The 23170-nt window shown below is 35.8% G+C and overlaps 1 protein-coding gene across 1 annotated transcript in view; it reads right to left on the bottom strand.

The window, feature by feature from the left end:
* The window catches only part of BBS1 (Bardet-Biedl syndrome 1), a 16339-nt gene extending 14274 nt beyond the window's left edge, over positions 1–2065 (bottom strand). The window contains exons 1-4 of the mRNA XM_021708571.1: positions 1783–2065; positions 1260–1306; positions 1099–1137; positions 915–987 (exon numbers count right to left, since the gene is read on the bottom strand). Coding sequence (XP_021564246.1) covers positions 915–987; positions 1099–1137; positions 1260–1306; positions 1783–1935 — 312 coding nt within the window. The 5' untranslated portion in view covers positions 1936–2065. The remainder of the gene's footprint in view (positions 1–914; positions 988–1098; positions 1138–1259; positions 1307–1782) is intronic.
* Between the last annotated feature and the right edge of the window lie 21105 nt (positions 2066–23170).

Below are 23170 nucleotides of genomic sequence, written 5' to 3'. Positions count from 1 at the left end.
CCCAGGCAGGTCTTGAACCCGCGGGTTCAGGCAATCCACTCACCTCAGCCTCCCAAGGCACAGGATTACAGGCTGAGCCACTGACCCCAATGCTCAAATCTTAATGTTACATACTCATGGAAAGCAGAATGTAACAAAAGCATATTTATGGTCAGGTGTGGTGGCTCATGCCTGTAATTCCAGCACTTTGAGATGCTGAGGCAAAAGAATCACTTGAGCCTGGGAGTTCGAGACCAGCTTGGGCAACAGCATGAGACTGTGTCTGTTATCAAAATAAATAAATAAAAGAATATTTATGAAGAAAATATACCAAAATGGTAAGAGTGGGTATCTGGGTAATGAAATTATAGTCATTTATATTTCTCTTTTATATTTTTATTTTCCAAAATTTCTGTAATAAAAATATATTACCCCTGCTGGGCTCGGTGGCTCAGCCTGTAATCCCGTGCCTTGGGAGGCTGAGGTGAGTGGATTGCCTGAGCCCGCAGGTTCGAGACCCGCCTGGGCAACTTGGCGAGACCTCATCTCTATAATAAATCAAAAATCAGCCGGGCGTGGTAGTGCGCACCTGTAGTTCCAGCTACTTGGAAGGCTGAGGCGGCAGGATCGCCAGAGACCAGCAGGGCGACAGAGTAAGATTCCAACTAAAAAAAAATAAAATTACCCCACCCACCAGAAAATAAAAGTTATGTGCAATTTACATAATGTCATATAGCTACATATTCGAAACCGTCTCTTAAGGAGAAATGCAGAAGGCCCTGCAGCTATGTGACTACACACACTAGGCACAGCTGGAAGGGAAGCAGTAAAATGACACTAGCCTGGTTTGTTTGTAGAATTCACCACTGATGCTAAGTGGCCTTTTCAAGAAACTGTAAACGTGTTACAGGGAGAGAAAAAGAAAAGGGCATTACCTGCCGCTTGATGGGCTTGGACTTGTGCTGGTTTACAAATGCCTCCATTTCACTCAGCTCCAGCTGCAGAAACCTGGATACACAGAGAACTAGCATTTCCAGACCCCGGCTATGCCCTTCTCTGGCCAGTTCACACCACCCTTGCCCCCAAGCTTCCAGGGCTTGGCCCTGCACCGGCCCTTACCTGAGCGACTGTACAGACAAAGGCTCCTCTGCCTTCTCCCTACAAGGAGTGGGGCCAGCATGGCAGGTTTAGTGAGGAACGCTGCGGTCGGATGGAGAGTTCTGGGAAGGAGGGGGTTATCAAGAGGAAAATGGGGTATCAAGGGGAAGGTGGGCTCTCACCGGATGGCCTCCAGCATCTCCTTCAGAGTTAGGTGGTCGATCATGTCCTGTGACAGCATGGTAAAAGGGAAGGCCTGTGAGCTTGAGCTGGCAGGGAACCTGGACACTCACGCCCTCAGGGAGTTCCATGCTTCTAGGATACCTCTTTCTCTCTACTCCCCTGCCAGCCTGCCTTTGCACAGAGCCTCAGCATCAAGCCTTTTGTTTTCATCCCGTTTATCAATGCTTCCCCCCAAGGCGCTTCCCTCCCCCGTTTCCAGGCTTCTGTCTTCTGTGGTGGGTCCCTGCCTTTCTTGGTTTCAGCTCACCCAAAAGCGGACAGGGGTGTGGCTAGTGTAGAGCAATTCTCTGGGTTCTGTTCTCCAGAGGGCCTGGCTGAGTGCCTCCCTGGAAGCCATTGCTCGGGGGCTGAGCACACGCCTTGCCCAGATGTGCCACCAGCCTGCCTTCTTCCTGGGAGCCCAGCTCTCCTCACCCAGTGGTTGCCATCTATACCTGTGGTTCCCACCCCCACGTTGTTTACCTCCTTGGTCTGGTTCCAAAGGTCTTGTTCCAGAGGGTTTGGCGGCAGTGGAGGCAGGCTGAACATGAAGTAGGGTCTAAGGTTCTTATACACATAGACGCAAGGGCCCGAGGCGATGGCCAGAGCTGGAGTTTGGGGTTCATGTTGCTCCATGAGGAAGGTGGCAGCCGCGGCTGGCAGGGCAGGTAGTGAGCTTTCGGTCAGCACTGTCAGTCCTTTGAGCACCTTCAGGCGGGGCTGCTGCCCATCTGGGCCGAGGTCCCCCACCACCAGCTGGAGGGAAAGGATGGCTCATTCTAGACTCGGGATCTGAAGACCTCCCCGCTGACCCTCTTAGGTTCAGCCTTTTTGCTGGTGCACATTCATTCATTCCCATACCAACAAAGGCTTTACCCGAAGGCTTATAAGCTATGTGACCTTGGGAAAGTTGATTAACGTCTTTGAGCCTTAGTTTTCTCACTTGCAGAAAGGAAATACCTACCTCATGACACCTGTGGTGGAAATCAAATGAGATAATGAATTACAGTACACGGAAAGGGATAGTAAGGAGCAGGTGTTAGTGGATGTTTTTTTGGTTTTTTTTTTGAGTTGGAGTCTCACTCTGTCGCCCAGACTGGAGTGCAGTGGCCGCTCCCAGCCACCGCAGCCTCGACCTGCTGGGCTCCGGCGATCCTTCCGCCTCAGCCTTCCGAGTAGCAGGAATTACAGGCATGCGCTACCACGCCCGGCTGATTTTTTGATTTATTGTAGAGATGAGGTCTTGCTGCCCAGGCGGGTCTGAACCCGCGGGCTCAGGCAATCCACTCACCTCAGCCTCCCAAAGGCGCGGGATTATAGGCTGAGCCACCAAGCCCGGCTGTTCAAATCTATTTTCATAAAATATTCTCTTCAACTTGCTTCCAGCATGTTACAATCCATTGATTCTCTACTATTTTCACTGGTCACCATGTACTACAATTCTTTGCCAATTTCTCCTCATTCACTCTATCAAATATTGGCAAACCTTAGAGTTTAGTTCTTACATTTTTTAATGAATACAATTTGATAGTCAATTTTGGATACTCAAAATTGGATACTTAGATTTATCGCCCCAGCCTTTTATTGTTCAATGAAGTCAAATCAATACACAAATCCTTCTATTTAAAATTTCTTTTTGAAAGCTTAATATGTGTTTTAAATTTCCACTGCCGCAACAGCAATCTACTGTCTAAGCTCAAACTCTTTCTACTCCTTCCAATTTTCTCTTTCTTTTCTGTTGCTTAGGTTCAAAACGTTGAAATTTCCAGCAGTTCTTGGTTTCTCATCCAGCAGCAAATATTCTCTGTTACAAGAAAAAGGAACAAACAAACAAACACAAACCAAAACCAAAACAAAAAAACCCACAAAACTTTTTTTAAGCAGGAAATCATCTCTTAGTGTATGCTTTCATAATCATTGTCCTAAATTATGGCAATTATATTTTCTAAAGGATCTTTTTTCTGACTTTTATTCCTTAGCCTATTTTATAAATAGTAGCCAACATATTCTTTTTTAAAACAATAATCTTTTAATTCAACTACATTGAGTTTTGGCATAAAAATGACTCTATACACAATGAACTGCAACCTAACCTGGTATGTAACTAAACTTGCAATTTGCTTTAAGTAAATTATTGTAAAAAGTTGCTGAGTTTCAGCCAATAAGAGGATCTTGAATTTCAGTCTATTACAGACAGTCACCTCATCAGATCATATCCATACAAATCATATCTTGAGATGTAATCAACTCATAATGCTGTTTCTGTGTATCTGTTTCTTTTTCTATTTGTAAATACTACCTTTCCACATTGCTGGATGGAGATCTCTGAATTTTTCTTGGTTGAATGCTTCCTGATTCATGAATCATTCTTTGCTCAAAGAAAATATGCTAAATTTAATTTGTCAAATTAATTAAACTATATTTTTTATGTTTGTTTTAGAGATGGAGTCTCGCTATGATACTCAGGCTGGTTGCAAACTCCTAGCCTGAAGTGATCCTCTTACCTCAGCCTCCCAAAGTGCTGGTATTACAGGCATGGGCCATTGTGCCCAGCCTGAACAATAATTTTTGTACAATTTATTTAACTGCACTTAAGTGTAAAGTTTGATGGGTTTTCACAATCTATAAAATCATGAAACTACCACCACATTCAAGCTGTAGATTATTTTCTGCAAAAGTGTCCTCATCCCATTTTCAATCTGTTTCTTTTACTCAGCTCTTTCCCCTGGCAACAAGTGATCTTTATAACTTTTGCTTTTAGAGAGTATCATACAAATGTGATCATCTCGACTTTTCAATTGTTTTTTTCACTCAGCGTAAAGTTTTGAGAGTCATCATATTGTAGCACAGATGAATAGTTCTCACATTTTTACTGTTGACGTATAGCATAACTTTTTATCCATTAATTAGTTAATTGAGAATGTTTTGTTGTTTTTATTATTATGCAGGAACTTTTGGTGAACAACACGGTACATGTTGTATATGCTTTCAATCTTTATGAGTAAATAGCTAGATGGTGGATATAAGGTCATATCAAGGGGTATATATTGTTATATTTGTAATCCGTTGTATAAAGTGCATGTAATGTTTTACATTCCCAACAAGAAAAAATGAGACATTGTGATCTTTGCATTCTTTGTGTAACCTCTTTCTGTGTGTCTAGTCATTCTAATACACTACTGTTGATTTTATAACTTAGTCAGCATTTCTTAATGACTAAAGAGACTGAGTTTCTTCATGTTTTATTTGCTGCTCACAACTCTTTGAAGTGTCAGTGTAAATTATTGATTCTTATTTTTGCTATTATTATTTATAGTATGTCTTTATATATTCAGAATACAGTTATCTAAAAGATATTTTTTTCACAAGTATTTTCACTAAATTTTTACATGAATTTTTGTGTTCAAAGAACAATTTTAAATTTTAATAAAGTAAAATTAATCACAATCGTTTTTTTAGTTATGCTTTTTAGCTCTTATCTAAAGATATCTACATAAAACCCAAGATGACATAGATTTTAGAATATGATTACTTCTATGATTTTTATAGTTTAATGTTTACACTTGTGCCCATTGTTGATTCAAATTAATTCGTGCATGCGGCTAAAGGAAAGATTTAATACTTTTTAATGTAGCAATTCAATTTTTCTTGAATTTTTTTTTTTTGAGAAGACTACTCTTATACATCTAATTGCCTTGGCATCATTGTTGAAAATCAATAAGTCATATATATGTAAATTTATTTCTGGACTCCATTTTGTTTCAATGACCTATATGTCTATTATAATGCTAATACCCTACTCTATTGATTATTATACCTTTATAGTAACTCCTGAAATCTGTACCTATCCTCAAAAGGTGCAACCTGACTGAAAAAATATAGTAAAACGGTAGATCTAAACCTAATGTGTCAATCAATATATTATATATAAATTGATTAAATAAGTTAATAAGTACAAAAATGTCTGATGAATTTTTAAAACTATATTTTTATATTTGACAAATTGTACACAATGGACATAAAGAGTTAACATTACAAAGGTAAAAAAGTGATGTATCAAATAAACTAACATAGTGTTAATATAGTCATATAAGTCAAGGTAAACTTTAAGATAAGAAAATGGATTAAAGAGATACAATTTATTATGATTAAACAGTTTGTTCACTAATAACATACAAAATTTTTAAATATTGAAGCATCAATATCATTCATTTATGCCACAATATTGCTAAAATAACCAAAAATTTAGAGGCATTAAAGATAAAGCACTGTAATTTTTTGACTTCATTGTTTGGCTGGTGGTTATAAGTATTTGGCTGAGTCAACTGATCTCTGGTGAACTTATTAATACATTTGTGATCAGCTTAGAGGAGCCTAATAGTACATAATGACTTCTGTTGAGTCAACTCAGCTCCTTTCCATGTTATCTGTGACGTATCTCCAGCAAGTTATGTCAGTCACATGGTTAAAGTAGATTCGGGAACCCAAATGAGGAGTCAGAAGACTCCAATAACATTTTCAAGTCCCTGCTTATTGTCATGTTTGCTCCATACCCATTAGACAAAATAAGTCCAATGGTCAACTAAAAGGTTACTGTGATTGAGCACTACACAACTATAAGGATAGAGAGAAACCTGCAAATATGGGTCCATCGGTGTAGTTAATTTACCAAAGGCTTAATGACATAGCTTTAAAATGTCTATAGTTATATAAAACATTAATAATAGTGATGAGAGAAATATAAGAAACATATCACACAAAGTACAGATAACATTTTTATTTTGCAATAATAATGATAATTAAGAGGAACAGAAAAAACTCTTTACAGCTTCTTCATACTATGAAAAAGTACAAGACTTAATTTCATAAAACTAGTCCAGAATACACAAAATATGCTAAACTAATTACGTAGAAAATGACATTAAAAATAAAATTATACTAAAAACCTTATTCCCACGTTCAAGAACTGTATTTCAAATAACAAACCTAATGCAATGCATTGAAAGTTTGTGTACACCCAGAATTCATATGTTGAAATTCGAACTCCCTAATATGACGGTATTAGGAGTTGAGATCTTGGGAAGTAAGTAGTTCACAGAAGATGAGTCCCCATGAATGAGATTAATGCTGTTATTAAAAAAAAAATTCCAGAGAGCTCTCCCTTTCAACCACGTGAAGATACAAGATGTCGCCAGTTTGCAATATAGGAAAGTTGTACTAATCAGAATTCTACCGCACTGCAACCTTGACCTCAGACTTTCAGCCTACAAAACAGTGAGAAGTACATTTCTGTGTTTAAAAGCCACAAATCTGTGGTACTTTGTTGTAACAGTCTGAATGAACTAAGATACAATCCAAATAAGAGCATCAAGAAAAATGCAAAGTCAAAGTATATTAGCGGTGATAGAGATCAGAGCACTTAACATATTTAGCATCATGAGATATATTAGGAAGCCAATATTTGCTTCTTTTTGTAATGCTGAACAGAGAAATAGTTTGTTTCCAATTAACAAAATACAAATAAATAAGTACACAAACAGGAAAAGATTGTACAAACACCAAAATAGCCTAGAACCCATTCATTTAATTAATTATAAGCAAATAGCAATGCAAAGAGATAACTATCAGTTTAGTTTGGGCATTGAGTTAGCAATGCTTGAATACTATCTACTAGTGGGACAGATAACCCTAAGAAAAACTTGGTTAACAAAGAAATTAGGTGACTACTTGGGTGTCAAAAAGACAAAAAGAATGGTTGGTTATAAAGACGGAAAGAAATAACTGTGACCACTGCACCATATTCAAAGGACTGAGCATCAGAAATCTGACTGCAAATAAAACACATAAGAGTAAATATAATTCACTTATGTTGGTTGTTTCTCCAACGGGAATCTAAATGTTCTATTCCTAAGTGTGACTAGAACAAAATCTGGCAGGTGTGGTGAATTTATGTATGGTATTTTTATTTGTAATATTTTTATTCCACTTAGATAAATGCTATGAATATATGCTTCCCAAATGGCAGTTAACACTGAGTTATAAAAAATAACACATTTGAAGCTAACTAATATTGGGGAATGATGGAAATTCAGGAGACAAAGGTAGAGGACATACATTTCCTATTGTTTGTAATAAACACAGATGTTATATAGTAAAGAAAAATATAAAAGTGGTAACTTAAAATAATGTATTTAATTTTAGTATGAATAACATACAATGGAAGGCTGGAGACTTTTGGAATCATTCTGGAGAGATCATGTAAACTTCCATGGAGGAATCAGTATTGATATGCTATTTTAAAAATGAGATTGTTCTTTGACATCAGACAAGTAGAGTTTGGACAATTGAGATACTGGAAGAAGTTCAAGGCACATATTATACAGAAAATAAAATATTTTGTTTGTTACAAATGCTTAAATATTGCTAGAATATATAATGAAAAGATGCTATAAGTAGCAAGAAATGAGATTAGAAGTTGTCAAAGGATTTCTATACTTCAGTTTCCCTGTTTGTAAATATAAGAAAATAGCATTATTTTTTTATAGTGTGCAGCAACTTAAAATAAGGTAATATTTAGAAATTAAAAGTGTTTTAAAATAAATGCCAAGATAAGTATTTTGTTAATCATATCAGAACTATTTTGAAATGTCATTCTATGGAGTGTGCATATTTCACATAGTCAATAAACCCAGCATTTCTTTGCAGAAGAGTAATAAGTTGAGATTCATATATTACACAGATCTGCAGTGGCAATTGCCCAGAATCATGCAAACAACTGATGACAATGAGAATCAATACACATACAAACACAACTTTATGATGTATAAAATAGATAGACAATTGATCTACATTTGCAAAGCACAAATTAAACAATTGCCTAGTTTGGACACTTGCAAAATTAAAAAAACAAACAGGTATTTTAAATATTCAAAAGCACATAATTATGAAATTGACTTTCCAGGGGACAGGACTAAACTATTTCTATAAATGTTATTGTTGTAGGCAATCTAATGGCTGACACTCTAATAATGATAAGATATAGTGCAAAGTATCAGGGCTTATCATACTTTTATCAATAATTTTTCTGTCTCAGAGTAAAAATAAAAAAAAAAAAAAACAGTCCTCTTGGTCCCCTTCAATATAGTCCTCATTATTTTCCATATTAAAAGAGCAGCATCATGGTCCTTGGCAGATGAAGATTTTGCGTTCTATTTTATTTCATGGGTAAAATTTTCTTTCGTCTTTTATCGGTAATGTTTTTGATAAGCTATGTGAGCAAGTATGAAAAACAAAATGTAGATATGAGAGCAATTTAAGAATATAAACAGAGAGGTTCCCTGTTGTAGAACATGTCTGAATTTCCAACAAATAAGTGATTAAAAAAAAAGCTTTTCACTGTTACGTAAAGGAACAAAATATACAAAAATAATGAATACATCACCAATGATTTGATGATTCAAGCTTTCTTCCCATTATACACATACATTTTGTTCATCGGTAAATAGTGTCAAAATTCAATTATAAAAAAAACTAAGCCGGACTCGGTGCCTCAGCCTGTAATCCCGCGCCTTTGGGAGGCTGAGGTGAGTGGATTGCCTGAGCCCACGGGTTCGAGACCCGCCTGGGCAGCAAGACCTCATCTCTACAATAAATCAAAAATTGACCAGGCGTGGTAGCGCATGCCCGTAATTCCGACTACTTGAAAGGCTGAGGCGGAAAGATCGCCGGAGCCCAGCAGGTCGAGGCTGCGGTGGCCAGGAGCCGCCACTGCACTCCAGTCTGGGCGACAGAGCGAGACTCCAGCTCAAAAAAAAACCCAAAAACAACAACAACAACAACAAAAACTAGCATATTGATGGTTTCAATTTATCATAATTCTAGTGTAAAGACAATGCATTCCAGTGCATAATATTGGAAATATTATGAGAGTGATTTAAGTAGTTAAAAATTAAGTGAAAATTTATGTGCTAAAATATTAAAAGTCTTTATTATAGGAATATATTATAATTACCGTATTTTCCTCTTGAGTACTCCACTGTTTAAAAGATATGCAATGAACCTGCAGCATAATATATTGCACATTGATCAAATAGATTAAGTAAGCATGCAAACTAAATATATATAAAACACACTTGAAATATGAACAATGGTAAAACTACCAATTAGTATTTAAAAACATTTCATTTTTTCTCGCTTATATATACATGTTCAGTACGTTGAACGTGTATATATAAGCATATACATGTACTATATACCCATACATGTGTAAGGTATTACTTTAATCACTAGAAGAGAGGAATGACTTTGAAGGGCTATAATATATGTAGATATTCACATATGTTTGTCAAAAGGATAAATAAATTAATATATTGATTAATAATTGGTCTTACCATTTTCCAGCATTTTATATGAATTTTTGTTCAATTTGTATGCTCAATTTAGAAACAGCTTACTTTTTTCAACAGTTATGTGGATTGTCCAAGATTGAATTTAATTGCTCAATATCAGTTACCAACTGATATAATGAAATATTTTCCTAAAATGCTTTCTAAATATAAAACAGAATTAAATAAAGTCTTAAATTAATCTAGAATTGTTATTTTTTCTTCTGTAAGAGTAATTTTTATTTTTCCAACAAAAGCAGAGCAGATTTTGCATCAATATTTGGTTGTTTATAAGCTCTAGGGATAGAGCCATACCACTCCTGAGTACTAGTTTGAAAATATAAAATATTATTTCTTTGGAGTTTGTTAAATGTAGGGAGCTAAACAATAAGTTCAGAATCTTTAATGCATGGGATAAATAAATATATGGAACAAGTACAGATAGCTTAAAGTACAAAAAAAAGCATATTTCAGTGAAATTGGCTCTTATTGTCTTCTGTTTTTCAAAGTAGTTTATAATACACTTATCAAGATCATATTACAAATTGCAATACAAGTAGATACCTTCCAGGAAGAAGTCTAGAAGTATACTTATAGTATAGAATGTTTTAAACAGATCTACAATTAAACTACATGCAGGCCTCATGAGAAGCAATTCAGAACCAGGTTAGGTTTCCATAGGATAAGAATTGTGGCCAGACACAGGTACGCTGTGTGTGTTTATGTACACAAACATGTAGGTATATATACGTGTGTGTGTGTGTGTGTGTGTGTGTGTGTGTGTGTGTGTGTGTGTGTCTCCATGGACCATTTTCAAAAGAAGGTAACATATATGTAAGTGAATTTAAAAAATAATAATAAATAAAAAAGCACCAAGGAAATGAGACAAGCCTTTGAAAATATTACCCAAAAATCCTGTAACAAAAATAATCCCACGAATTTAATGAAGAAAGCCCATTAAATAAAAAATAAAATAAAATAAAGAGAGCACAGGAACTCAAGGAGATAGACAACATGTAATGATGCCACATCCAAGAAATAGCATATTTTATAGTGTAGTCAAAAAGACAGTCATTTCAGAAATGTATACTAGGTTAAAAGGCATACAGATAAAATAGACAACAGAGAAAGCACAGTAAGAGGCTTAAAGGATAGAAATGAGAAAAATGATGATAATATAACAAAATTAAGGAGACATTTTAAACATATATTGGAGAGAAAACCTGTTTGAAAATGTATTGCATACATGGCTGAAATCCCTACAAAATAAAACCAGGGAAATGCAAAAATGTAGATTAGCATGACCTTTTAAAAATTAAGAACAATGCAAAAGGTTTAAACTATCACATATCAAGACATGTAAAGCTATACTAATTTACATAGTGCAGTGCTGGTACAAAACCCAACAAATAAACCAACATAATAAAATAGAAAAATATATAAAGACTATCAGATATAATCACTTTCTTTTGTGTTGTTTTCTCCTCTGTAAGGTGTATTTAATTATATTAATCAGTAGTAAAATTCATTTTTTATTCTTTACAATCTGAGTTTTAACAAGAATACAGTCTTTAAACATACACCAAAAATCATGATATGTAAAAGTTCTATTACAATAATTAACTCATGAGCTTTGTTTTCAATCCACTCCCCAATTTCCAATTTCTGACAAACATTCATCTATTTTTTAATTCCTATAACTTTACCTGTTTCAACAGTTATATAAATAGAGCTTTATAGTATGCAGTTTTTGGAATCTGTATTCTTTCACTTAGCATAATGCTTTGAAACTTATTCATAGCCGGGCTTGGTGGTTCAGCCTGTAATCCCAGGATTTGGGAGGCCGAGGTGAGTGGATTGCCAGAGCCCGTGGGTTCAAGACCCACCTGGGCAACTTGGCAAGACTCTTCTCTACAAGAAATCAAAACAAAACAAAACAAAAAAACTAGCCGGGCGTGGTAGCGCGCGCCTGTTATTCCGGCTACTCGGAAGGCTGAGGCGAAAGGATCACCAGAACCCAGCAGGTCGAGGCTGCGGTGGCCGGGAGCAGCCACTGCACTCCAGTCTGGGCGACAGAGTGAGACTCTGACTCAAAAAAACAAAACAAAACGAAAAACTTATTCATGCTGTAATATGTGTTTGTGGTTCATTTCTTTTCTGTTGCCAATTTAGCGTTTAAATGTAAGGTTGTATCACTGTTTACCCACTCAATAGATGAAGAACATTTGGGTTATTTCCAGTATTAATTATACAAATATCTATCATCACTAGTTTACATATTTTCCTGTTAATAGCTTTTATTATTTTTCAATAAAAATTCATCTGGAAGAGAGCAATAGTTGGAGAAATGGCCCTGTCAGGTATAAAGACTCACTAAAATATTGTAGAATTGTGGGCATTGTGGATTCACACAGAGAAGAAAGATCTACCAATTTAGTAGAATAGAGAACAAATCAACCATAAATTAGTATTTACCTAAAGTTTATTTATGATAAATATTACATTATAGATCACTAGACAGAAAGATGAATATTCAGTAAGTAATACTGGGATAATTAGGTGACCATACGGGTTATCTTGCTTGAAAACTAAATAAAAAATTCTTTTTAGATAGATTAAGAAATTAAAATAAAAAGACAAAACTTAAAGCATTTCAGAGTATAAGAATACATATATTTACTGTGACTAAGAGCAGTTGCTTAAATAAGAAGATGTGTCATTTATAAAATACAATATTTAAAAATTTACTTTTTCAAAAAACAATAATTTCTGCTCATCAAAGACCACATAAAGAATAATATAGAGTAAATTACAATTTAGAAAAAGATATTTTCAAAATATAAGTAGATTAGCATTGTAAATGTATGAATATCTCTTATGAATCAATAAGAAAAATGATTTAAATAATGTGCCTATTGAAAGAAAAGTTAATGAGTAAATGTGGTATTTTAACAAAATAAAATTCTATATATAGCATTAAAATAAATGAACTATAAAAAAGTAAATCAACAAAGATATTTTTCAAGAATACAATGTTAAGCGAAAACATTTTCTATGACTTCAAACGTTATACAGAGCTCTAAAAACAAGAAAATACAAACAGCATATTGTATGAGAATACATGCATACATAATAAGATTAAAACTATAAAAAATAAGGTATAAGCTAATAGCAACATTCAGATTAGTGTTTACTTCATGTGTTTTTGGTAGTTGGAGGGTTAAAACATGAAAAATAATGTGTGTGGATTCAGATATTGGTGATATTCCAGTTATAGCAGTTATTGGTGTTTCCAAAGTGGGTTCCATTATACTCACTTTATTATTATAATTTTTCTTATTAAAATTAATAAAATTATGAAATTAATTAAATAAAAATATTTTTAATATCACACTTATAGTATTGGCTTCATATCACCCCTGGCTAAAATATCAAGATGCAATACACATTTATTTTTTTAAATTTTATTTATTTATTTTTTTGAGTTGGAGTCTCACTCTGTAGCCCAGACTGGAGTGCAGTGGCCACTTCCGGCCACCGCAGCCTCGACCTGCTGAGCTCCGGCGATCCTTCCGCCTCAACCTTCCAAGTGGCCGGAATTACAGGCTTGCGCTACCACGCCCGGCTGATTTTTTGATTTATTGTAGAGATGAGGTCTCGCTGCCCAGGTGGGTCTCGAACCCGCGGGCTCAGGCAATCCACTCACCTCAGCCTCCCAAAGGCGTGGGATTACAGGCTGAGCCACCGAACCCGGCTGCAATACACATTTATTAATGATTCATTGTTAATTTTGGTATAAGGGTACCCAAAATCTATATTTCACATAATCTTTTTGATAACACTGAATGCTTTATCTTATCTCCACTTTCAAAAATTCAGTTCAGTTTTTAACATTATTTTATTTGCCATTATTTTTATTCTAAGCGTGAAAAGCACTTGAAAAATTAGCAACATCAACTCTATCAGCTTTTTTTGTTTGTGATCACTATATTTAGACCTCAGTTTTCAAACAGGGATATGTTTAAACTACTTATCTACTATATGAGAATCTATATAAGCATTGTAGACAATGGAACTTATAGTGAAGTTAAGCAGTCCCATGGATATCAAAGAAACATGTTAAAGTTCCACTGCCATTGTCCATCTTGTACATGCTTTCTCTATTTTTATGTCTCTTCAAATATCAGATTGGTCATGGACACATCTATGACTATAAATTAATTCGTGAATCATTTATAAAGTTATTGCTTTTATTTCATATATATATATATATATTTGACATTTTATTTTTAATTCCCTAGTTGGTAATCTTGAGCACTCTACCTTGGAGACTATTGATCTACCTATAAAAGGTTGAGCTCTTTCATTTGTCAAAACATTTTCATGGTTATTTTCCTTCTCCAGTTTTCCTTTGTGTCTTCTTTTCAGTCTTCAGGACTGAGGATAAATATCAACACTATTGATGAATTTGCATGACTAACCTAAGTTAGGCTCTTCCAATTTTGCTGTGGTTATCATACACCTTGGTTATTTGTCATCTGATTTCAAAATCCAAAATTCTTTATTTTCTGAATGTTTTGTCTGTGATATGTCTTTTCAATTAGGTTATATAATATGTGAAAACTGATATTATGTTTAGTTTATCAATCTAGGTTAATGCTTGGCACACAGAAAACATTTAATAGATATGTACTAGATATGAATAATGGAACAAAAATCTTTATCTCATTAAGAGACCATCCAAATTTTTTATATTACCTAAATACTCAGTAATAGAATGCCTGTATATTTAAAATGAAATCTGACCCTCTCCAATCATTATGGTCCAAGTAGTATTTATAGTATATGTGTGAAGCAGTTTATTTCCTATAGTTACGAGTCCACAAAATTAATTATAAATATGTGTTCAATGACCCATAGTTATATTAGACAAAAAGCATGATACATTTAAAATTTTTCTAGTCTACTTCTATTTAAGTGTTTTTAAAGACTATACAGTTTCTTTTATAATCAAAACTCAGATTAAAAATTGCCACCTAATTGTTTTGTCTTGAACAGAAAGAAAATGTCTAAACAAGGGGAATAAAATAAAAAATTAATAAAATAGATGAAAATAAAATGACATCTTTTAACCACTTTTAAAATGTTCCTTGCTCTAGATTAGAAATCTTGTTTAAATGTTGACTTAATAATTAAATTTCTTTAATTTTGTTTTATTTTCAAAAATATGTTATTTTACTAGAATAAAAAGCGCATTGTTATCACAAATTATGGAAATAGATTACTAAAGATCTAGATATTCTATAAACACAAATTTGTATTCATGAAAATGGAATTGCTCAGAAAGCTTGTTACTTGTAATTTATTTTTATAAGCGTTAAGATAAATTTCTTGTATATATATCTATATCAGATTCCTTGGTACTTTCACATCATTGGCACTACTGATTTTGAAAGGAGATAGTTATTTTTTGGGAGTGGAGAATCTCTTCTACGTTGTAGCATGTTTGGTAGGACCACTGATTCCTATTATCTATCCGCTAATAACACAGATACTCTGAATTGTCCCACATATTGCCAAATGTACAATGTGAGGCATAATTGTTCCAGTTGAGGAAACACTGATATTTATCTATATTTATGTCTATCTTTATACATTGACCTAAGTCTATTTATATGTCCATTCAGAAAACTATAAATGAGGGAAAAACATTCACTAAAATAATATGTTTTGAATACCAACTCTGAATGGGTGATAATTTATAGGCTATAGACATATTTGAAACATCAATAAGGAGAGTTTTTTCTTTTCTTTTTTTTCTGCCCAATCATTTGTAACCTAGTGCAATTGCTGCTGTCACTTGTCTTTCCAGTACCAGTCAAGGTCTAGTCTTACAGGAATATGAGGATTTTGGTCATTATTCCTTCTCACTAATGCATTTTTAACTTAGAATACATCTATCTAAGGGAATGACTTGACAAAATATTAAAAATTTGACCTAAATATTTTTAAATGTCCATACCAAAATATTTAAAGGCAGACTCCTTGAATATAATCAACAAGGTAATTTTTCATTGCCTCTGAAATGTGAAGAGGATATTTCACATACTGTAAGATCCATGCAAGCAGTGACCACGTTTCCCTTATAGTTTCATTATTATAACTGCAAGATGTAAACAAGGGCTTACACAGACAATATTCTCAAATTGTCTTGAATAATAGAGTGAGTATACAAATGAATTAATAATCTAAGACAATATGAAATTGAAAAGAAACTAAAACATGTTCAAATATGTACTCAAGGAATAATTTACTGTGAAAACTATTGAATAACAAATAATTTCATGTTCCCAAATTATTTTCTTAATTTCAGAAAATATTTTATAAAAAACAGAATTTATAGAAAACAAATGACAGAGACTTCTGGCAAGATGGCAACAGGACAGGTGTGACTGCAAAAATCTCTGCGAAAGTGAGTGTTCATAAAAATTATCACTTTCCCCCCTGCCATCCATGCTGGTCCAAGGGCTGGAGACCCTCAGTCCTATGTACTGCTCAGCTGCCACAGCTGTTGCCACCACTGCCACTGCCCTCCCCCAGGTGGCCCTCAGCTCCTGACCCCGTGGAGTTCCAGGCTCCCTTCCTGGCTGCACTGCCCCCCCGCTGGGGTGGCCCTGGGCTCCGGGCCTCATGGAGTTCTGGGCTCCCTTTCTGATTGCACTGCCCTACCCCCAGCTGCCCTGCACTATGCTGACCTGCAATGCCCTGCTATCTTACACTCCACCTCCCCCAGCTTGTCCCCAGCCACAGCAGGACCAGAGATTAGCTGGAGCCCTGAGACCAGGCAGAGACCTGCATTGCCCCACCCAGCTCCACCCAGCTCTACTGTCCTCCAGCATGGGACCTAAGAACAAAGAAAGAAAAAGAGACCCAATCACTCTGTGCCATGCCAGTCTGCAATGTCCAGCTGTCTTGCGCTCTGCCTCACTCAGATCAGCCCTGGCAGCAGCAGAACCAGAGATCATCTAGAGCCCTGAGATCAGGCAGAGATCTGCATTGCCCTGTCCAGCTCCACCCAGAACTGCCCAGACTCCATCATGGGATCTAAGGTAATAGCATCAAAATAGGAGAGACAGAAGCCCCTTCCCCATGCTAGATCGGACACCGGTCAGATCTGAGTGGCAGACTTGACAGGGAGCAAGCCAACTGAGCCCACATCTGATACACCCTCCCCCCACAGCAGGCCTGGGGTAACTGACCCTAGCTATGAGCAACCCTACCAGCCTACCATGAGAGCTAGAGATCGGAGCTGAAAGGATGTTGGACTTAGAGAAACAATCTCAGAGCATGCTTGATTCCCTTGTTTTAATTTCTTTTTACTTTGCCTGTTTGTTTTACTTATCTTTTTTTCATTTTTCTATTTCTTCTTACTGTTATTGATAATGTTTTCATACCTGATTTGTTTCTGTTAGTTTATTGATTTTTTTTCTTTAGACTTCATGTTTGTATAGGGAGTTGGAACATCAACTAGCTTGTGTGTTTTTATGAGTGTATGTTTTAGCTTTTTTCCTCTCTCTTATCTGTCTTTGTGTCTCTTTTAAATTGTTAGTTGGTATGTTTGTCTGTTTTCCCTTTTACTCTTCTCTCTCTTTACCTTCCCTTCCCCCTCCCATTCCATTCTTTTCCTTTTACTTAACACATTTGCTTTCATGGAGCAAACCTATACCCCCACTGCATGGACAAATTGCAAGACAGTGGGAAGTGGATACAAGGATATCCATACACCTGTTGGTGGATACTGGGATCTGCAGATGTATTTTGAATCACAGATTCCCCCTCAATTAAATCTCAAAACTGCAAAAGTATAGCCCCCAACCAACACTCCAGCTTCATAATTGAACAAAGTCAGGGGATTCACATAAGGAAGAATAGGAGACTGAGCAAACAGAAGAAAAAACCAACCTGTCAACCCTGAGCGACAGAATTAAAGAAGATGAGGAAAAAAGGAAAAAGTGGGGAGGAAAATCTACACAACTGAAGAAAACCCAAAATAAGAATATAGGTCTCACACAGATCCCTGGGAGGTCAGACACCGAGAAAATAAACATTGAAATGCAAACAATGAAGAGCCCCCAGAATGACTGGTCACATACTATAAGCCCAGACATCAAGATATTAATAAAGAGAATAAAAAGAATTGAGGAGAGACAAAAGGAAAATAAGAAGGAATTGATAACTGAGATAACAGCAGTAAAGAATACTGTGATTGAAATAAATAATAAAGTAACAAGTATGGAAATCAGAATTAGCCAAGCAGAAGAAAGAATCTCAGAGCTTGAGGACCAAAATATAGAACTAACCTAAACTGTCAAAAACATAGAAAAGAAGCTTAAAAAGACAGAACAAAACCTTCAAGAGATGAGAAATTATTTCAAGAGACCACACCTAAGAGTAATTGGACTTCCTGAGGCAGAAAGAGAGACAGGACCACCTTGGAACAAACATTCCATGAAATTATTCAAGAAAATTTCCCTTATCTCATCAGTGATGCAACCATTCAGACACAAGAGATTCAGAGAACCCCTGCAAGAAACAAATCAAAAGATAAAGTCCTAGACACAAAATAATTTGCCTAAACAAAGTAGGTATAAAAGAAAAAATCCTAGAGTCAACAAGTGAAAAAAGTCAGACTACCTACTGGGGAAGACCAATTGGAATAGCAGCAGATTTATCTGCAGAAACACTTCAGGCTAGAGAGCTTAGAACCAGTCTTCAAAATTCTCAAAGATAAACAATTTCAACCAAGAAAACCCACCCAGAAAAACTAAGCTTCATCAGTGAGGGAGAATTAAAATCATGCAATCCTTAATAATTAAAACTGCCTCCAGACCACCTCTACAAGAATCACTTAAGAAAGTATTAAACACAGAAGAAAAAGGAAACAGAACAACAACCTTCTTCACAAGAGCACAGGAAAAAGATAGAAAACACATATGAATCAGCCCAAAAACCAAAAGAAAGGCAATAAACAAACAGGAACAACAACAACTCTATAAGAACCTCATGATATTTCAATATTTACCCTGAATGTGAATGGACTAAATGCACCATTGAAAAGACATTAAATGGAAAAATGTATAAAATTCCATGAGGCAACAATATATTGTCTCCAGGAGACTCATCTCACCAGAAAAGGACATTCACAGACTCAAAGTAAGAAGATGGGAAGCAAAATTTTAGGAGAACGAACTACAAAATAAGGCAGGAGTTGCAATCTTAATTTCAGAAAAAAATACCCTTTATGCTATCAAATCAAAAATTTAAAAAAATGCAGACGGTCACTACATAATGATAAAAGGTTCAATATATCAACAAGAAATATTCACCTTAAACATATATACACCCAAAATAGAAGCACCAACTTTCATAAAGAAACTTCTAGGTAAATTCAAAAAAGATATTAACTTTAACAATATCATAGCTGGGGATTTAATACCCAACTCACAACTCTAGACAGATCATCAGAACAAGAAAATCAGCAAGGAGATCCAGAACCTCAATCTGACTCTTGACTAAATGAACTTAATTGATACCTACAGAACACTCCACCCAATGACTGCAGAATATACATTCTACTCATTGCCACCTGGAACATACTTTAAGATCAACCACAATCTTGGCCATAAATCAAGCATAAACAAATTTCAAGATTGAAATTTTTCCATGCACTTTCTCAGACTACAGTGGAATAAAAATAATTATCAACATCAAAAAAGATCACCCAAAACCCACAAAGACATGGACATGAAACAGCATGAAGCTAAGGGACTCCTGGAATAATATGGAAATCAAAATAAGGATTAAAAGATACCTGGAAACAAATGAAAATGAAGAAACATCTTACCAAAACCTCTGGGATGACATGAAAACAGTAGTAAGAGGGGAATTCATACCTCTACAAATGCACATGAAAAAAATGGAAGGGTCATAAGTTAGCAGCCTAACAAGCCACCTAAAGAACCTGGAAAAGCAAGACCACCAAACCCTAACTGAGCAGAAGAATCCAGATCACGAAAATAAAAGTCCAAATCTGGGACTTAGAAAACAAAAAGATAGTCCAAAAAAAAAAATCAATGAAACAAAAAGTTGGTTCTTTGAAAGGATAAACAAGATCGATGGTCCTCTAGCTAGACTGACCAAGAAAAAGAGAGAAAAAGCCCAAATAAACACAATAGAAACACAAAAGATAAAGTCACATCTGACTCTGAAGAAATACAAAAGATTAACAGAGACTACTTTGTACACGTGTATGGAAACAAACTTGAAAGCCTAAAGGGAAAGGACAACTTTCTGACATCACACAACCTCCCTAGGTTGAAACAAGAAGAAATTGAGACCCCCTAAGAGACCAATAACAATTCAAGAAATTGACTATGTCATAAGAAAACTACCTACAAAAAACAGCCCTGTACCAAATGGCTTTCCAGCAGAATTCTACAAGTCATCAAGGAAGAAATGATACTAATCCTACTGTAAGTATTCCAGGCCATTGAGAAATATGGACCTCTCCCCAAGTCATTTTATGAAGCTAACATCACACTGATACCTAAGCCAGGTAAAGACCCAATAAAGAAAGAGATCTACAGGCCAATATCTTTGATGAACATAGATGCTAAAATTCTCATCAAGATTCTAGCAAACTGGATTCAACAACACATCTAAAAATCATCCATTACTACCAAGGAGGCTTCATCCCCGGGATGCAAGGCTGGTTCAACATTCATAAAACCATAAACATAATTAAATACATCAACAGACGTTAAAAACAAAAACCACATGATTATATCATTAGATGCAGAAAAAACTTTTGATAAAATCTAGCACCCCTTCTTGATAAAAACCCTCGAATATCTAGGCATAGGTGGAAATGCCTCAAAATAGTAAGAGCCATCTACAAGTAACCCACAGCCAGCATACTCCTAAACACATAAAAATTGGAATAATTTCCCTTGAAAACTGAAACAAGACAAGGATGCCCACTCTCACCCCTACTGTTCAACATAGTTTTGGAAGTCCTAAATAGAGCAATCAGAGAAGAGAAGGTGATCAGGGGTATTCAAATAGGAAAAGATGATGTCAAGTTATCTCTCTTTGTAGACAATATGATTGTTTACCTTGAAACCCTAGAGAATCTGTCAAAAACCTCTTTGCACTGATAAAGGATTTTGGCAAAATCTGAGGGTATAAAATAAATATGCAAAAGACAATTGCATTTCTATACACCAATAATAAACATACAGAAACTCAATAAAAAGCACAATTCCATTTATAATAGCCACAAAAAAATTAAGTACCTTGGCATCTTCCTAATCATAGATGTGAAAGACCTTTACAGTGGAAACTGCCAAACACTGCTCAAAGAAATCAAAGATGTCACAAACAAGTTAAAAAATATCCCATGCTCATGGATTGGAAGAAATAATATTGTTAAGATGTCTATTCTACCTAAGGTAATTACAGATTTAATACAATACCCATCAAATTACCAGCAACATTCTTCTCAGATCTAGAAAAAAACAATTCAAGAATTCATATGGAAACACAAACCCCTAAGAATAGCCAAAACAATTCTCGGCAAAACAAAACAAAGCAAACAACAACAACAACAACAAAACAAAGCAGGGGGTGTCACACTCCCAAACTTTAACTTTATTATAAAGCTTCAATATTCAAAACAGTCTGGTATTGGCACAAGAACAGGCCTATAGACTAATGGAACAGAATTGAGATTCCAAAAGAAAAACCTCAATTTCTCAACCAACTCATCTTTGACAAAGCCTCCACCACCCACTACTGGGGAGAGGAGAACCTATTCAGTAAATGTCTGGGAAAACTGGCTCACCACATGTAGAAGATTGAAACAGGACCCCTACCTATACCCATACACAAAATTTAACTCTCAATGGATCAGAGAACTAAATGTAAAACTTCAAACCATAAGAACCTTATGAAATGCAGGAGAAGCCGGGCTCGGTGCCTCAGCCTGTAATCCCACGCCTTTGGGAGGCTGAGGTGAGTGGATTGCCTGAGCCCGTGGGTTCGAGACCTGCCTGGGCAGCGAGACCTCATCTCTACAATAAATCAAAAAATCAGCCGGGCATGGTAGTGCATGCCTGTAATCCCGGCTACTTGGAAGGCTAAGGTGGAAGGATCACTGGAGCCCAGCAGGCGAGGCTGCGGTGGCCGGGAGTGGCCACTGCACTCCAGTCTGGGCGACAGAGTGAGACTCCAACTCAAAAAAAAAAGAAATACAAGAGATACTCTTATGGAAGTTGGAACTGGCAACCAATAACTGATCAAAACCCCAAGTGCTCATGCTATTAGAGATAAGGTAGATAAGTGGGACCTCATTAAACTGACAAGCTTCTGCAAAGCCAAAGAACTCATCAAGAGAGGAGGGAGACAGCCCACAGACTGGGAAAAAAATATTTGCTTGCTCTATGTCCGACAAAAGCCTAACATCAAGGATCTACAAGGAACTCAAACGTGCTGAAAAGAAAAAAAACAAACAGCCTCATTATAAAGTGGGCAAAAGATATCAATAGACACTTCTCAAAAGAAGACATACAAGCAGCCAATAGATACATGAAATAATGTTCAGCCTCACTACTCATCAAGGAGATGCAAATTAAAACTACACTGAGATACCACCTAACTCCAGTCAGAATGACCATCATCAATAACTCAAAAAATAACAGATGCTGGAGAGGATGTGGTGAAAAGGGAACACTTCTACACTGTTGGGGAGTGTAAACTAGTATAGCCTCTGTGGAAAACAGTGTGGCGATTCCTAAAAGTTCCAAAAATCGACCTTCAATATGAACCCCCAGACCCCTACTGGGAATATACCCAGAAGAACTCAAATCACGTATAAAAAAGATGCCTGCAACATATGTTTATTACAGCATTGTTCACAATTGCAAGAACATGGAACCAAATTTGCTGTCCATCAAAAGAGGACTGGATAAAAAAAAAAATGTGGTACCTATACACAATGGAATATTTTACAGTCATAAAGAACAAAATCATGAACTTCGCAGTAACCTGGATGGAATTAGGGTTTATAATACTGAGTGATCTTTCACAGAAACAATGATCTGAGTATCACATGTTCTCACCCATAAGTAGACCCTGAACAACTACCGTAATATTATAAGAAAAGGATTGACAGTAGAGGGAAACTGTGGGAGGTGGGAGGGGCGCAGGGAGGTGGGATTAGCAGTATTCGATATCTGCCTGGGGAAGAGGGGCACACCTCATCAACAAGGGTACCTGCACTTTGAATATATGTATACCTAACCCTAAGTGTACCCCACAATTTTAAAATAAAAATAAAAGAAAACAAATGATAATTTTTCATAATTTTCATAAAGCTATTTGACTTATAAAGGAAAGAGTCATGTAAGAATTTCGTGATATTAAATAGT

The sequence above is a fragment of the Carlito syrichta genome, unplaced genomic scaffold (genome assembly GCF_000164805.1).
Source record: "Carlito syrichta isolate Samal-C Ts95f unplaced genomic scaffold, Tarsius_syrichta-2.0.1 Scaffold142954, whole genome shotgun sequence".
NCBI classification, from domain to species: Eukaryota; Metazoa; Chordata; class Mammalia; order Primates; family Tarsiidae; genus Carlito; species Carlito syrichta.
This window is presented reverse-complemented; position numbering and strand designations above follow the sequence as displayed.